This window comes from Polypterus senegalus, chromosome 16 (assembly GCF_016835505.1).
Source record: "Polypterus senegalus isolate Bchr_013 chromosome 16, ASM1683550v1, whole genome shotgun sequence".
NCBI classification, from domain to species: Eukaryota; Metazoa; Chordata; class Cladistia; order Polypteriformes; family Polypteridae; genus Polypterus; species Polypterus senegalus.
The window spans coordinates 77,607,516-77,625,544 of NC_053169.1; the positions used below are offsets into that span (position 1 = coordinate 77,607,516).

At 38.6% G+C, this 18,029-nt stretch overlaps 1 protein-coding gene across 2 annotated transcripts in view; it reads left to right on the forward strand.

Annotated features, from left to right (window-relative positions):
• LOC120516852 (exportin-1) overlaps nt 1-3,251 on the forward strand; it is a 131,950-nt gene extending 128,699 nt beyond the window's left edge. For both annotated transcript variants that reach the window (XM_039738817.1, XM_039738818.1), the window contains exons 24-25: nt 44-140; nt 2,209-3,251. In XM_039738817.1, coding sequence (XP_039594751.1) covers nt 44-140; nt 2,209-2,355 — 244 coding nt within the window. In that variant the 3' untranslated portion in view covers nt 2,356-3,251. The remainder of the gene's footprint in view (nt 1-43; nt 141-2,208) is intronic.
• The last annotated feature ends 14,778 nt before the right edge of the window (nt 3,252-18,029 follow it).

Below are 18,029 nucleotides of genomic sequence, written 5' to 3' on the forward strand. Positions count from 1 at the left end.
AGAAAAAAAAGCTTTTAACAGGATTTATGATTTTTCTTTCCAGTGCGCAAGTTAAAGTTTTTGTAACAGGATTATTCAGCTTAAATCAAGACATACCTGCTTTCAAAGAGCATTTAAGGGACTTTCTTGTGCAAATTAAGGTAAGGCTGTGTGTCCTTTTTTTAATAGTCTTTTAACAGTCTCTACAACTAATGGAACGAGCTGTTCCTTTTCTTAGTTTTATACATTGCCCTTCATTTCACATTTAACTTTCACCTACACATTAGTTCACTGAAGTGTACATATGTAAAAATAAATAAATAAAAATCATTGCAGTAATATAGAGAATTATATGTACAGCCTAAACCATGATATCGTACAATCAAAATTAGTACTGTTGCTACAGAAAAAACAAGAATACAGTTTGTATTTCACTCTGTGACGTTTAAAGGAGTCCAGTCATTGAGCTTTAGAAGCAGAATTAAAAGTAGCATTTCACAGTTAGAGCCAGAAACCGTGGATGCACTGTTTAGGTTAATATTATATCCATTTTAAACCTGCACTTGTGCTCATCTTTGAATTGGCAGTCAAATGTTATAGAATAGTTCTCCCAGTTCCTGCCTTGATAATTATCTGGGAGTGAGCTACCCAGAATTGTAAGGGAAAATCATTTTATGTGTTTTTATGTCCACAACAATCTATGTAAAAACATCATTAAAACAAACGTTTTTCATGTTTTAGTAATAAATAACAAAATATAAACATGAACTATATGACGTGTGGCTGAAGGCTGATGACCAAATATCAAATAAACACTTTCACAAAACGTGCAAGTACAATAAAACACCTTCTGTGGTTAGAACTGCCGACTTATAATCTGGAGGTTGTGAGTTCAGAACCAGCACCCTGGAAAATTTACCATTTAGAGTATTGTGCTGCTCTTATTTGTTATTATACAATAAAAACATACATTTTGATTTGTGTCTGTAACAGCCGGTGTACATTTATAGTACTTGTAAAAATTGGGGGGTGTTTTTTTTTTCTTCTCCCCACTTTTAATCAAATTTATGTTTTTATTGTATAATATTAACAATAAGAGCAACTCATTACATTGGTAAATTTTACAGGGAGCTGGTTTCGAACTTGCGACCTCCGGATTATAAATCGGCATTTCTAACCACAGCACCACAGAAGCTGTTTTGTACTTGCGCCTTTTATGAAAGTGTTTATTTGATATTTGGCCATCAGCCTTCAGCCACACATCATATAGTTCATGTCTACATTTTGTTATTTATTACTAAAACATGAAAACGCTTCTGTTTTAACAATGTGTTTACATAGATTGTTGTAGATATGAAACACACATCGAATTATTTCCCCTTACTATTCTGGATAGCTCACTCCCAGATAATCAATCAAAGCAGGAACTGGGAGAACTTCTTGCCCGTTCTGAGGCAGTGGGGGGTATGGTCTAGCAGGCTGCTTGGGCTTATCGACACATTTAGAAGACAAAAGAAGCTGATGGAGAGGTGTGAAGGGATTTAAGGTGGGCCGGATTTACAAGTTTTTCTGTTGGCTCTGGTAATTCTAGTGTTAAGGTCATGCACATTAGGCAGTATATACTCTAATCCGTGTGTCCTCTAGATTCTTAAAACATTCTGTATGACATGAATTAAGCTACTTCTAAAACTTGCCTCTTCTAACTTTTCTATGATTTATATTTCTTTACTTATAGATTTAGCTGAGCTGCATCAGAGTTACAAGCATGCTACAAACAGAAAAGACACAATGTTATTCTGTGATTCAGTTTGAAATGTGGCATGTTTTATTTGACCAAAAAGAAACTAGGTGGTAATCTATCAAAAATTGCGCTGGATACTGCAACCAGCTGCATGTTAAACTTGAAATTGTAGACCTTATCTGTGAAGCATTGTAATGCATTAATCAAAGAGTGTTCAAGTTTACTGTACTAAGTAGTTTTTGTGATATTCTTGTAAAAGATTTGTGTTTTGCATGAAAGCCACTTGTGCTTTTTGTGTTCAGTGTGGTTTTATCTGATTAACTAAATTGAAATTCGTAGCTTTTTAAATCAATTTCAAATCTCATGAGGAAAAATGTACTTTCTCACTTTGTTAGTGTTTTCCATTTCAATGGTCTTATTGTAATTTAATAAGCACATTTTCCTGACTGTTTCTTTTGCACTAAGTTTGAGTTTATATTCTTATAAAGGAGTTTGCTGGTGAAGACACATCTGACCTCTTCTTGGAAGAAAGAGAAGCTTCCCTACGACAAGCGCAGGAAGAAAAACACAAGTTACAGATGTCTGTGCCTGGAATATTAAATCCACACGAAATTCCAGAAGAAATGTGTGATTGAAAAATCATATACCAAGCCAAGTTTTGTCAGATTACTTCTAAATTGTTCGCGTTCAGAAGTGAACTGCACTTGGGTATTTGTTGACCAAAACAATGCCAATATGTAAATTATACTGTGTCACATAGTGGCCCTTTTTACTTAGTATGCGTTTTGTATGAAAACTTTCTTGTGTAATATCTTTCCATTGTTAAAGCTTATGTTTGGTCATCTTAATTTAGATCTGCATGAGGTTGTAAGAAATAAAGCATTTTAAATTTCTTGCCCATTTTTATTTTTTTAGGCAAGAGAAGCTATTGTGTAAACTTGTATGTGTAAAGGCCTCTGCAAAATGGCTTCTAAAACTATTCTATTGCTGATAACCAATTTTTGGTGGGATACTACAGATGTATCGCACAGTCTTGAAGAATCAATGCAAGGAAGTGTGGGTTAAAGATGCTGCTTTTTTGTCAACAGTGTAGAGTTAGGTTTGGTTTGAATGGTTGTTCTTGACTAAATTACCATTGATTTTCTTGCTAGACACATTTTTTTGCAGCAGGATTATGTGCATATCATCCCATTGTAAAGCATCGTTAAAAGCTCGGGAACACAACAGTTGAGTTATTTTTATTTTTTTGTGCGTGTTTGGGGGTGTGTGTGTGTGTGTGCGCTGTCGCGTTGTCGACAACAGCTTTTGTTTTCCTCAATGAGGAGTGTTGCTCATTTGTGAGCCTTCATTAATTCGAAGTGAAAGTGGTTAAAAATATTTATCAATTAGCATAGGCCGCATCTTTATAACAACTCATGTTAATTCTGATGGCTTTTGAGATGACTTGTACTAATTTACATTGTTTACCATGCTGTAGTGCTTCAAGAACACTACTTAAGAGCAAAATAAACTTGGTTTACATTTAATTTTGTATTTTTTGCATTCATTTTTTTAAGTTATATTCCAGTATCACATGCTTTTATTCAGGTACTTTGCATCTGATATAATTGCAAGAAAATGTATATACACAAATTATATTCTTGAAGACTTTCAAAAGGCAAAATTCCCTTCTAAGTGTCAAACTTCTTGTGAAACTTTTAAAACTGATTAAAGTTGATAATTTTATAATTGATGGCCTCTGGAGAATTTTATAATGTACGATTTCATTTTTTAAAAAGCAAAAACCAGTGTTTGTTTATTATACAAAAATGAGTGTGCTAAGTATTCTTCTCATGCAGTTTTGTAATCTGCTCCTTCATCCACCAACAACAGAATTTTTTTGCATATCTGTGCACTATTCCTTCATTTAAATCATTTTCATTTAGAATTAAAAGCATATTTTGTAGAAATTGAATTGTTAAACATAGAAGCTAGCATTTGAGTTTGGACTTGTACTGGACTGAGAGATACCCTGAGGACTGCTAAATTACTGTTGGATGGCTTAACAATAACTGCACCTTGTAATAGAGAATTTGGAATATGTGATATCTGGGCTATGGTTGGGCCATTGATCACTTTTTTAAATATTGATAGTTGTAAGAGAAAATGTCTGAAAGATGTATATTCATTTTGAATGGACCTAATGTGGCTATGACATTTGAAAATAATTAGTTTTTAATTCTCTCTTATGAAGAATATTGTGTATGTGTATATATAACATAAATAGAGTTGCAGAGAAGGGTATGCAGAACCTAACACAATCGATCATTATTTTGATAGAGGCCGATAGTTGTAATAGGGTAGCAGGGATTGTGTGAAGAGCAGCATCGTGAGGGATATTAGTATACAGTGAAGTAATATCCACGGTGGCCATAACAAGGCCATCTTCATATCCTATATTCTGTAACAGTCAAATGAAGTGTGCAGAATCACTAACATAAGAACATGACAATGACACAAATGGTAAAATATGAAAATCAGTAAATTGAGTTAACTGCTGTAAAAAGGAATTCACGGCAGAAACTATAGGGCAGCCAGGGGGGTCCTCGAGATTCTTAATGTATTTTAGGTAGCAAGTAAAAGATTGGGATGTAAATTCTATAAACATTTTGCATTTTTTTCTAGAATTGTATTAGCCAACAATGGCTTGATTGGTCATAGAATTAATCAGAGAAGAAATATAAGGTGTAGGATCTCTCTTAAGTAACTCGTTACATGAAGTGTCACTTAATTGCCTGCACTTAATTCCCTCCTTTATATAGAGGGATATATCCATAACTACAATTGCATCCCTTTTACCAGCTGGCAATATCATATTAGAATAAATTTTCAAATCATTTTGTGCATTTTGTTCAGCTTTAAAAATATTACTAAATTTTTTATGTTTAATCTGTTCCATGTTGTCTATCTGTAATCACTAAACTGCAAAAAAAAAAAATATCCATTTCTGGACTCTCTGGACCAGGAGGCATAAACTTGAATGTAGAAGAAAGTCCTGTGTGTTGCATATCGTCGTAATCTTTTTTTAAAGGATAAAGGTGGATTTACCTGTATAGCTTGGATAATTCGACATGTATGTTGAGTGGTTCATGCTCAAAGTAGGGTACAGAAGAGAGGCCAGCACATGGACTAGTTATTCAAAACACGAACTACTGTCCAAAAGAACTGGACATGAGCGTCATAAATTGACATTCTATCATAATTAAGGTAAAAGAAAAATAAGCAGTATATTAAATAGCTAAACAGACACCACAATTTAATAAAACTGCATAACATAACAAATATTTGAGACACCCTGGCCTAATAAACAGTTTTGCATTAAACACTTAAATACTAAATTTCACATCTGAATTCGAAAACCAGACATTGCAGTCTAAACGAAGCCAGCTAATAACAATCCGTTAACATCTTTTGAAGCCCCACAAGTTACGTTCATTTCAGTCCTATTAAGCTGTGTTCCAAATGCACAATTAGTGTGTTCTGCAGAACTTCACACACTTTGAGGCTCATATAGTACTGTGCATGAAATGCTGTAGAGCGGGAGTGCTTTCACAGATACTGCAGTGAATAATTGTGTTCTTGAATCAAGACTTCCTAGAAAGTGCAGTGAGCAGAAGACAACCGTAAGTGAAATTAGTATTTTTCTTGACCCCCCCTTCCTTTAAAAACAGCAGTGTTGTCTTAGGCACACACTTGCAAGTAGTTTCAGAGGGTACCCAAGTGGTTGGTTGTTACAAGCTTCTTGGAGAATTTGCCACAGTTCCAATGCAGATGTTTGACTGTTTTACTCACTTCTGTCTCTGCAAGTAATCCCATACTGGCTTGACGATGATGTAATCGGGGCTTTGAGGCAGTCGTGCTGGCTGCTGCAGGATTCCCTATTCCCCCTCTTGCTGCCAATAGTTTTTAATGGTTTTGGTTGTGAGTTTGGTTCATTGCCATGCTGTGGGATCAAGCCTCCCCAATGGTACTGTATGATGGAAAATAATCTGTACCTCCGCAGTGAAGGAGCCATTTAATTTGTTGAAGCACATCCCCAATCCTTTAGTACCTCCACTGTGTTTCGCCCGCCTTTATCCATGTACTGTTCTACATCCCTTCAGTAGGCAAACTGCCTTCTGTTAGAGCCAAACATTTTAAATTTCAGTTCAATTAAAAGTCATTCCAAGCACCTTCTGCCATTTTTCTGCTCATTCATCCTTGTGTTTTGAATGTTTGATTTTTTTCAAGCGTAGGACAAAGTAGACAATACCTGTTTAACAAATTTTTTTGTGAAATACAAGGTCAGTCAAGACTGTGGATTTAACAGTGATGGCAAAAAGCAGCTCCATCCCCAGCCTCTGTTCCTGAGAAAATGACTTGACTGCAGCTGATAACATTCTTAGTCAGCCTTGCACTTCACCCAAAAACAAAGGTGTAAATCAGAATTGAACTGATGTCTCTGCCGACTCCTTGAGATGTGCAGGCACCAAATGGACACCTAGCTTTGAACAAAGAGCTTCACTTCAATGAGTAGCAACTTGGATGATGAAGTAATGTGCCTATGAGCGGGCACTGGTTCTGTAGCTGGAAATGACCTGAATCCAATTGTTAGAGGTTACATCCTCCTTTAAAACTAACTACTCTCTGAAACCAAAAAGCTGATGAGCCACTCTTTGGAGAGCTGAAAGATGAGATGCACTCTGCAAAGTCCTGGGCCAAGAATGAGAAACAGCCATTACTTTAAGAAGGGAATTTCAGCATTTAAACTCTAGTGCCAGAAAGAGGAGGACTTTTCCCTATGAAGTTGCAGAGGATTCCACAAACACAAAGGACCACATTGCAATGTAAGAGAGTGGACTCCAATGCAAATCTGGAGCAACAAGTCCACACAACATTGGGCCTCATCCTTAAAGATCTGTTACTATAAAACTATCTGTGCCAACCAAAATGAGAACTCTCGCTTGTCTGGCATCCAGTTTAATTATGTCAATGTACACCGAAGGTTGCTTTGTTAGAGGGAGTAAAATCTGCGGAGATTCAACGAAGGATGTTGGCTTAGTATGGAACAAAGTTTATGATTGGATAAAAAGGTTTAAAGTGGTGAAGGACAAGTGGATTTAGTTGACATTCAACATTGTCTACACAAGTCCACGCTGACGTATTGAAAGCCTTCATCAGAGAAGATTGCCAGATTACGTTGGTGCTGCACATTTGCATGTCTGCCAAGGATCTGCCCATTCCATTGTGTATGATGACTTGGGTACCTCGAACAGTTCTGTGATCTTAATAAGCTAACATATTGGTGGAATTTCGACAGGTTTCACTTCCTCAATGCAAATGAATCTCATTGCAGTGCCTCTTTCATCAGTTGTGCAAGCCTGTAGCTGAGTATCCATGTTTGTTTGGCTGGCAGAGCGCTGTGCATGCTGGGACTGTCCACGAGTCATTGTGAACGCGTTTTATTGGGTCAGCAGTAACCACATAGTTTTCAAATAGATTTTACTTTTTGATTTTACCCTCCTGTTCATTTGCCATACTGTAATTCTATAATCCTTGTGTTTATCTGTAAATGGTATTATTTGGTTTCTTAAAATGAGTGTACTTCAGTTACCTTTTTACAGGTCTAATAGCTGGAGACCACCTTCTACAGTAAGGAAAATAAGGTAGGAGCCTTATCAAGTTATTTAATTGAATTACCAGCATTGCCAAAGGCAAAACGGTTTGTTTATTTGGTTGTAACTCTTCCACTGCCGATCAGGCTTCTCTGGACTATAGGAGGGTATATATACCAGGGTCCCATTGGTTTTTGTTAGTCGAGCTGAACACCGGGGAGTAAACTTGATGTATTTCTCGTTTGTTGTGCTCTGTTTTCGTGGCTGACCACTGCATTTCTTGCCCGTTTATGCTCCTGCAGAAAAACCGTAGCCACCTGTGAAATTGGGAGAGATGTTGAGGACACAGGGTGACCACCTTGTGTTGTGTTGCTATACTCGCGTTTACCCTGGTGTAAGATTTGCAAGTTAAATTGCCACATGTCCTGCTGCTTTTGTCTTTTTGGTTTGGTTGTCCTTTGCCCAGGTTTATTCCCTCTACACACATTTGTTTCTTAGCACCTTCATCAAACACTGCACCGTGTGCCTACAAAGACCTCGCTTTTTAACTGGAAAGTGGTTGTTTACTCTTTAGTTTCTTTCTTTATGGTTTATTTGGCAGATGTTTTTATCCAAGGTGACTTAACAATATTTGAGATCTAATTTGTTTTCTTCTAATTGGAGATGAAGTGACTTGCTCAGGGTTACAGTGTGTTTATGTGGTGTTATGGGTCCACAGCTCGCTGAGCAAAGGCCGTTTTTTTTTTTATTTATAAATAATCACCTGTAGCGGTCAGAAGCTGCTGAGATTCACACCGTCGTGCGTGACGGTGATTTATTTATTTTAATCGAGGATTACCAGGGACAACCCCAGCCTTGGCACGACACACACACTGTGGCATATAGAAGATGGCATCCTCCGCTCCCACCTTCTCCTGGTATACGAACTGCAGAGGGTCGAGGGCATGGCGGACCTGTGGCCTCAGGTGGTGAAGCAGCAGCCGCTCCATGGTCTTCATCACATGCAACTGTAACTCTAAAAGATGATATTAATATGCCTTCCTCCGATCACGAGGTAAGAATCCGAGTTTCTCTTTATGGTATTACTGTCATATTTCTTTTTAGAAACAAAAAAAGTTTTATAATTTACCAGTAACGGCGCACTGCACAATAACGTGCAGTGAATACACTTGACTTGAGCATTCCTAGTTTTCAACCTTTTTCTCTGTACGTTCAGCATTCGTTTGCTCAGAGGTTGATGCGCTTGCTGCTTCTTCTCTTCTTTCATCGTCATCTTTTCACGTTAAAACTGATCAAGTCAGTGTTTGTGTTGCAATTACTTTGTACGTTTTCCTTAATTTTTCACTTAAGCTGGCACTTAAGTCTTCAATCTGCCTCAAGAATGATTTAAGATATGAAGAGTTAGCAGAAGAGACGGCTAAGGTGGTAGGGATGAGAGTAGCACCCGTAAGCATGTGCCGCTGCCAAGAGTTGATCTATACTAATAAAAGGCAAAGCCCTCCCTCACTCACTCACTCACTCACTGACTCACTGACTCATCACTAATTCATCACGAATTCTCCAACTTCCCGTGTGGGTGGAAGGCTGAAATTTGGCAGGTTCATTCCTTACAGCTTCCTTACAAAAGTTGGGCAGGTTTTATATCGAAATTCTATGCGTAATGGTCATAACTGGAAGCTGTTTTTCTCCATTTACTGTAATGGAGATGAGCTTCAACGCCGTGGGGCGGAGTTTCGTGTGACATCATCACGCCTCCCACGTAATCACGCAGTACATAGAAAACCAGGAAGACCTCAAAAAGCGCTGAAGAAAACATGCATTATATAATTGAGAAGGCAGCGTAACAATAAGAAGCGAGCGAGTGACATATACAACCATGTTCATGAGTTCTGCTACTTCGGAAACAAAGCACGATGTAAACCCTACACTTTAAATTAAGTTCATATACAGGCTGCCGCTGGCGTTTGTAATTTAGTGCCTGCCCATATAAGGCCGTCCGTCAGCGGCAATCCAATAGCAAACTGCCACGGGTAAATATTCACGGGTGAAGGACTGTGCTTATGGAGAGGAAGATGAGATGGTCAGGGTGGTGTTTGACACAAACTCAGCGAAACTGAGAGAAAGTTTTAAGTGCCAGGACTAAGGTAACATTAAATACAGCCATGGACATAGCACGAGATGGCACCAGCACAGCTGGGAACCTTCGATGCATGTACACCGAGTGGCTCACGTGAACTGACGCAGTGCACAGATAAAAAGCAACAGTTCCAAAGAGCTGAACAAAACCGAATTACACAATTGAAAAGGCAGCAAAAAATATGAAGCGTCTGATAAGCATATTCATAAATCCAACTACTGCGGAAACAAAGCACACGGTGGAAAAAGTCAATGTCCCGCTAAAGGAAGACAGTGTAAAAAAAAAAAAAACCCGTGCATGCAGTGTGTCAGGTCTCAGATAAAGAAGAAGACGAGCTGTTTATTGATGCAGTAAGAAACGAATCGATGAATGAAACCTGTCATCTTTACAACGATTGACAAACACGGAATGTAACTTGAACACAACACATCCTACAAATACGAACCTGATTGAAAGAAATAATGATAATCAAATCCTTGATGACAGTAACACTCACAAAACAAATACTGTATATTGACAGTCATGTTACGTTATTTTTAAAATGTTCCCTTTTCTTTTCTAGCTTTTTAACACACTACTTCTCGCTGCGATACGCGGGTATATATATATGTATATATATATATATATTATATATATATATATATGCCGATCTCCATACTCGAATAATGGATACTTTATTCACCATCAATGATTGTTTTGGTAAAGCCATACTCAGTGTATTCATTAGATGAACGGTAAAAAAGTAACAGCGAGGGGAGGATGCAGGCTGTAGTGCGCGTCAACTCTATTTGAATTGCGCGATCACATTTGAAAAAATATATCTTTTCAAGTTCTATTTAGTCCATATGTGTCAAACTCAAGGGCCGCGGGCCACATCCGGCCCGGCGTGTAATTATATCCGATCAGATAGATCATTTTATATACTGTATTATTGTTATTAAAGCCCGGGTATATGAAGCGCTGGTAACACAATAAACTACAGATCCCATAATGCAGCGCTTCAGCTGCCTTTCCGAACACTTACCGAGTTAATCAAGTTATTGCGAAGCTAGCTCACACGATGCTGAAGAGAAAAGTTGATTCTGAAAATAGAGCCTTTAAAAACCGATGGGAGGCTGAGTATATGTTTACTGAACCCGTGTGTCTCATTTGTGGAGCTAATGTGGCTGTAATTACAGAATTTAATCTAAGACGGCACTATGAGATAAAACATCAGGGTAACCTGAATGCAATGCAGAAGATTCAGAAAGCAGCATAATTAAATAAGAATCTGACACTTCAGCGGACGTTTTAATCCGTGCACAATCACAAAGTGATTTCAAGTGAAGCTGCTTTTATGGGAGACACAAATGCACCAGTGCAACTTGCCCCACTTTCCCTGTTGCCAAGTAATGTTAAACCAAGTCGTCACTACGGTGTTCCCAAATACGCACTTTGCTAATAAACTGAGCGCACTGCGCACTGAGTTTGCACGGCGCTTTGGTGACTTTGAAGAACAAAAAAAGTCCGTCTAGAAACAGAAATGAACTTGTTGCCAAAAAAAGATGCCAGGCGTCCAGCTCTAAAATGACATATGAGCAAAGACAACTGAATGATTTGATTTGTTATTGCTGAAAGGAACACATTTTATTTATATTTCCAGGTTTTGTTATGCAGCATGTTCATATTTGAATTTGTATAATTTTGACAGGATATATTTTTATGGAGAGCAAAATCTTTTGGGATATTTAAAATCTAAGTTTATTTTTATATAAAATTACATAAGAGTAAAGAAATTTGAATGTTTGTTCTTTTAACGTTTACTTTATTTCTAACTTGTGTAATTTAGACAGGATATATTTTTATGGAGAGCAAAATATTATAAGTTGTTTAAGGTTTGAGTTGATTTATTCACGAATAATATTCCTGTCTGTTTTTACCATTCCTACCAAAGATATTTCTGTTGACTAAATAAAAATTCCTTCTATTTAAAATTTAAATAGAACTTGAACAAATACGATAGTTCATAATATCCACGCAGACTTGCATGTAAGAGCGGGAGTCATCCGTTTTAACAAACAGCGTATTGCACTGATACGAAATAGCTGTGTGTGTATATATGTAGATATGTATGTATATGTATATATATGTATATATATGTGTGTGTATATGTATATATGTATTTGTGTATATATGTGTGTGTGTGTGTATGTGTGTGTGTATGTATATGTATGTGTATATATGTAGATATATATGTATGTATATATGTGTATATGTATAGATATATATATATATATATATATATATATATATATATGTTTATGAGTGTAAATATATATATATATATATATATATATGACAACAACACTCATCACTCACAACAGTGACAAAACAATTACATTGACAATCATGTTACGTTATTTTCAAAATGTTTTCTTTTTCATTGCTTCTTTAACACACTACTTCTCTCGCTGCGGCTGCTTGGTATTTTGCTAGTTTTACAATAAAATAAAATAAAAATAAAAAGAGGAATAACCTTCGAGGTCAATCATCACCCTGAAATGAGACAGTAGACATCACATAGAATATGTGTAGCAAACTTCAGGTCAAACGGTTTGTAAGCAACAGGCGATTTAAAATCCTAGACAGACAACCGAACAGCCACGGTAGCGTATTATATAAGATGATGATTCAGGATTCAGAGGACATAACATGTTTTTAGATTAAGGATACACCATACTTAATATGAATGCGGTTGCTCTAACTGTTATTATAGTGAATTCTATCGTACAAAATATTTGCAGCGCCGTCCATGAACGGCCGAACAAAGGAGACGTCGGCAGGCATTGGAGTTTGTCGCCGCTGTTGGCTGTCGTTGTCACAGCCGACTTGCCACTTGCCATGACATACACGAGTGTCGGCTTGCTTCTGTTGGGGACGAGTGATTTCTGTGTGCTCTATTTGAGTCAAGGAGCCAGTCGCAAGTGCCAGGCCAGCAGTGCCCAGGTGTGGTACCATTTATGTGATTTTTTTCTTTTCTTTCTCTTAGTTTGTGCTGGCTTAGGTTTAGTAAGGGGAGCTTACTTATTTATTTGTTAATTTTTTCAGAGACTTTTTCTGGACTTAAATTTTCTGAATGTATGCTTTTGTATGGCAAGTGGGATGTATATATGTAAATAATAGTTGATGCATTTAAACTAAACAGTGGAGTTTCCATGCGTTTTTGATAATAACTGGACACTGAGACGCACGATGTCCAGACACACTCGTTTATTAATTCTTTGCGAGTGAACTCAACACCCAGTGCACAAATGACCCACAAGACGCCGTCCCTTTTCTTCCTCAAGTCTGCTGCCACCTCTACTTCTCTCCTCATAAGCTCCGTCCTCTTCTACCCGACGGCAGCTCACTTATAGTGCACCCCGAAGTGCGCCAGGTGTCTCCGGCAGATCTTGTTTCTGGAGCCGTCCAGGCGCCCCCTGGCACTGGCCACGGACTCCAACAGGTCTAAACTTCTAAGCCCCAAGCCCATGGCTCGGTGCCACCCAGGGGGGCTGCCCTCTCATGTCCCTGGGTATAAATTGCCCTTCTCCTGGTTCTCTGCTCCTCCAGGTCTCCCGGTTGGGCACCAACCCCGGCCATCCATCACACTGGGTAAGCCATAAAGGGTAAAAGAGGACAGCAATTGAAGCTAAAGTGGTATTAAGTGCGGTTTAGTAATGAGCTGTAAAATTGAGGAAATTACTTTGTTTAAAATGTTAGTTTATCTTTTTGTTATACAGTCTTTGTTTGTTGGATTATTACATTTTGGATTATTAATGAGTTCATTAAAGGATAGATAAGAAGTTCATATTTAGAGTTATTGTTTGAAAGAAACAAAAGCTGAACTTGGGTCAGCTAACTCAGTAAAAGCCGAGGTGTGCTACTTACAGATTAGTATCTTTAGATAGAAAAATATTCGGGCATGAGCCTCAGTAGGCTTTGTGCCCTAGAAACCAAGTTACCCACATTTCAGTAATTATTTACCTCTGTCATGCTGATCTTTCTGATCATAGAATAGGTCCTTATGATAGCAATTGACAAGAAGAATTACGGTATTTTTTGGGTCCTCTAGAGTGCCTCTTTCTCTTGCACGATTTGGCTCATAAACCAATCGGCACATAACAGGCTTAAGTTTTAAGTTTGCTGTTTTTCTGTCCAGCCATTTTAGCTCTAAACTGTCCTCAAGAAACTGTGACACACAGACACACACTCATCATCGAGATATCTATGGGGACCCTAAAACATCGAGATTCGTCAAAAGAATCCGAAGCTTTCATTCCTCCCCCATAGTTGATAGGTTATGGTGGGGGAGAGTGCAAAGGAATAAAAATGAATAAATATATATATATATATATATATATATATATATATATATATATATATATATATATATATATATATATATATATATATATCACATGCTATATATATGCCCCTTCTACTTATATTCCGGGGCTCGGCCGGGATGCCCCTTCTACAGCCAGGGGCTCCTCAGTACCTTCCCCAGGACACTTGGTGGCAGCCCTCCTGGGTTACATTGGGGCCACAGGTGTTGGACTTCAGGACTCAGACCTGTTGGGCTCCATGGCCACCATCCAGAGGAGCTGGAATGCAGCCACACCCGGAAGTATTGCCACCTGGAGCACCTTAGCCATCTGGGCTACAAAAAGAGCCGGCAGCCACTACTCAGGAGCCAGAATCGGGAGGAAGAGGACAAGGTTGCCTGGAAGGAGTGGTGGTAGAAGGAGAGGTGCAGAGGTCTGTTAAGTGCTTTTTGGGACTGTGTTGGGCCTGTGGGACACGGGGAAGGTGTGCCCCATGGCTGAAGAGTGTAAATAAAACCTGTGTGTTTAAGACATTCGTGTCGTGTCGTGTCTGTGGCCGGGCTATACTTTACAACACACACACACACACACACACACACACACATATATATATATATATATATATATATATATATATATATATATATATATATATATATATTTTTTTGTTTGTCGCGACGCGTGAGTAGGGGGCCACAGACAGACCTGAATACGCTCGGAAGACATACGCCAGCAGGGAGTGGCGGGGCACTAATCTTTCTCTTTCTCTTTCAGAAGAAAAGACGCACCGCCGCCATGAGACTCCCTCCAACTGCCCGCACACGCTTACTTCCGCCCTTCCTCCGTCCACTACTACTGACATCATCAATCCCATCTTGCACCACGGCTCCATCCCAGCACTCCTCCACTTCCTGTCCCGCCTCCATAAAATGGCCGCCGACACCATCTCCCGGCGTTAAGCACTGGAATCTATATTCTGTACATTGACGATAAAAAAAACTGGAAATTAATACAATATACGGGGCTGGAAACCCCAAACCTTTATGCTGTTTGTTGCTCTCTCTTTTACAATATATATATATATATATATATATATATATATATATATATTGTATATATGTGGTCCAGATCTAATTATGCAATTTTAATTACGCTATAACTTAAGTTTATTGCATAGAAAATTAACCGAAAAATTCCGGACCATCGAGAAGTGTGCGAACTGATGACATGAAGAATTGCCGTCGTGCCGAACTGGAATCGTCCCCGCATAAATCAAAGTCATCCAGACAATCTGGATCTGCATAATTAGATCTGGACCACCCTGTATATATATAGGACAGGACTGTGAAGTTTTGGGGTCTCCTCGAGATTCCCGTTTATTAACAACAAGGTTAATTTCGAAAATAAAATGAAATAAGGCATGAAACATAAATGGCTTTGGTTCAGTCATGTTGACTGCACTTCTGCAGGCTAATCTGGGGTCTATCAGTCGTGGGTCTCAAAATGAATGCCGACTTCTGGCACCCCCCATGCCCAGTAGACATGGAAGTGATATAGAAGACCCCCTACAGTTCTTTTTATGAATAGATTTTGGACAGTGGTGCTGCACCCTGTCCAGCACACATTTTGCAAGCAGCAGACGGGAGGGTTGCATTTCTCGGGCAAAGCCTCGGCTGTGCAAATGAGTGCACCCTCCGGTGTGGAAGGACAGAGGGGCGCAGTAGACAGGAAATTGGTACAGAAGACCCCCTGTAATCTCTTAAAAGAAAATGTGAACAATTTTAACTGTCTAGTGTTCAAGTTGCAAGCAGCACACGGGGGACATGCATTCGCATGCTATTGCTCCAGCCATAGAAATGAGCTTGTGCTTAAATCAGAGAAATGACGCGAGCATGAAGCGATCTGTAACAATCACACTTCAGGATGCATTGGTGGACTCGGAAGGGACACAGAATTCCAGGTGGCACCGATGATCTTCATAACACTTGTCAGAGTACTTTGAATGTAGTTGTGTGGATTCACCGCTAGATGTCACAGTTTAGCCAAGCAGAGGACTTTCCAAATGGTGACAGGATTTCAAGGTACTCCTGTAAAAACACAAACGTCCATTTATTTATCCCACTTTTGCTAATGCTAAATTTATTTCATGCAGCTTATGGAAAACATGAGTGGCAATTTGTTTTACACCTGCCCTCTACCTCCTCTCTTTATCTCTAATATTGAAGTGTAGAGAAGAACAGTTTCTTTATTAATGCCGTTAGGACAAACTGGTGTCGCCTGTTTTCTATTGTATGGCATGTTGGACTTCAACCTCAGGTGTAGGCCTTGAGCTGCAGCCTTTGACTGAAGGTTAAAAACCAAACCTTCCCTCTGTGGAAATAAAATTCCTTATGATAATGTAATTCATACTACTATTACATTAACTCTGAAATTATATTTAACTCTGTAACCTGTCTTTTGTTTTAAGAGTTGGAAACTGCCTTCCTCTCAGACACTGCTAAACAATTGGACTCACTTGGTTAACAAAATGGCAAAAAGGCTGCAATGTTTTTTATGTTGGATCAGAATTAAGAGAAGTCACAAGATGAGAGTATACATGTGAACTCTGCTCGGTATCTGTTTGAAGAAGCATCAAGAAGTACATCTTGTCTTGCTGCAGGGGCTGAGAAATGAGCATCAGTTGTTAATTAATATTAATGCCCTGTTTTTTCTTCCACAGCTGACTTTTTTGTACTAACAGGTAAGTTTCTCTGTAGACATGAGTAGACCTCTTCTTAGCAATCTCGACATCTCATAAGACGGTAGCAATCACATTCAAATGGCGCTCTTACTGGCACATCCATGCAATTACAACTCTAAGGGCCTCATGAATAATATCATGCGTAGAATTCACATTAAAACATGGCACACAGACAAAAGTGGAAATGTGTGTACGCACAAAAAAATCCAGATGCACAAATCTGTGCGTACGTCAACTTCCACGTTCTTCCGCTCCATAAATCCCGGTCAATGTGAAAAGTAACGCACGTGCATGCACCTGCTGCCACTCCCACACTCCTCCCAGAATTATGCCTTTTTGAATATGCAAATCAATATAAATAGCCCTTTATGTTTTGTGTTCTGTGAAATGACAAAAGCTTGGTGGGGAAAAAAAAAGAAGAATTTCAGCGAAAACTAAATGGAGGCAAGGAAAAATGTACTATTTGTTGGTTTAAGCAGTGATATAAACAAAAGGAAGTTGATCGAGCTACAGAGTGGCCGAGAAACTCAAAAATTCAACTTCAGAAAGTCGCAAAAGTGCCCGACATAAATAAGAAGTGGTCAGATATCAAAGTTGTTGTGAAAAGGTGAATCGAAGCTCACCGTCTGAGTGTCATATGGAAGCTTATTAGGGTACAGAGAAAAGAAAAATAAATAGGGACACAGCTGATAAAGTCCAAACGTCAACTTTAATCTGGAAATTTCAACTTTAATAACTTATTTATTTTGTCATTAAAGTAAAATGTCATAAACATCATCTTAAAATCGTTTAGTTTACTAGTTTCTCAGATCCCATCGTAACTAAAGTAGCACGTTAAATGCTTCGTAGTCTGTGTGTTCTTCTATGTGTGTGTGAATCACTATGTGTTTCTTAAACGGGCTTTCTCTTCTTCCAACAGGACACAGAATCCATTACATTCGTGACCTCTGAATAATTAAAATACTGAGATTTATACTTGATATCATTTTCATAATGATAAGAGTTAAAGCATGTATTAAACATGGGAACACAGTGGCGCAGTGATAGTGACGAGCTGGTGCCCTGGCCAGAGATTGTTCCTGTCTCCCTCAAGATGCTTGCTGTGCCGTGCGCGACCTTCGATGAAATAATTTATTGGAGCAGTACTGTCTCTTTCAAATGTACCAACCTCCTATTTCTGTCCTTCCTTTTCTTTCTCCAAGTAACCAATCGCCACACGATCAAGATGTTAAGCCATCTTTAAGCTGAGAACGCTTATTCTTCAAAACTTTTATGGAATATTGAAATATCTTTGTAGTACATGTTTAATTATTCTATCCATCCAAGGTCACACAAATCCCAGCAAGCATGCAGTGTGAGGTACAGTAGGAACAATCCCTGAACGGGTCGCCAGCTCATCACTAGCACTGCGACACTGTGTCCTCACATGTTTAATTACTAACAATATAGTGTA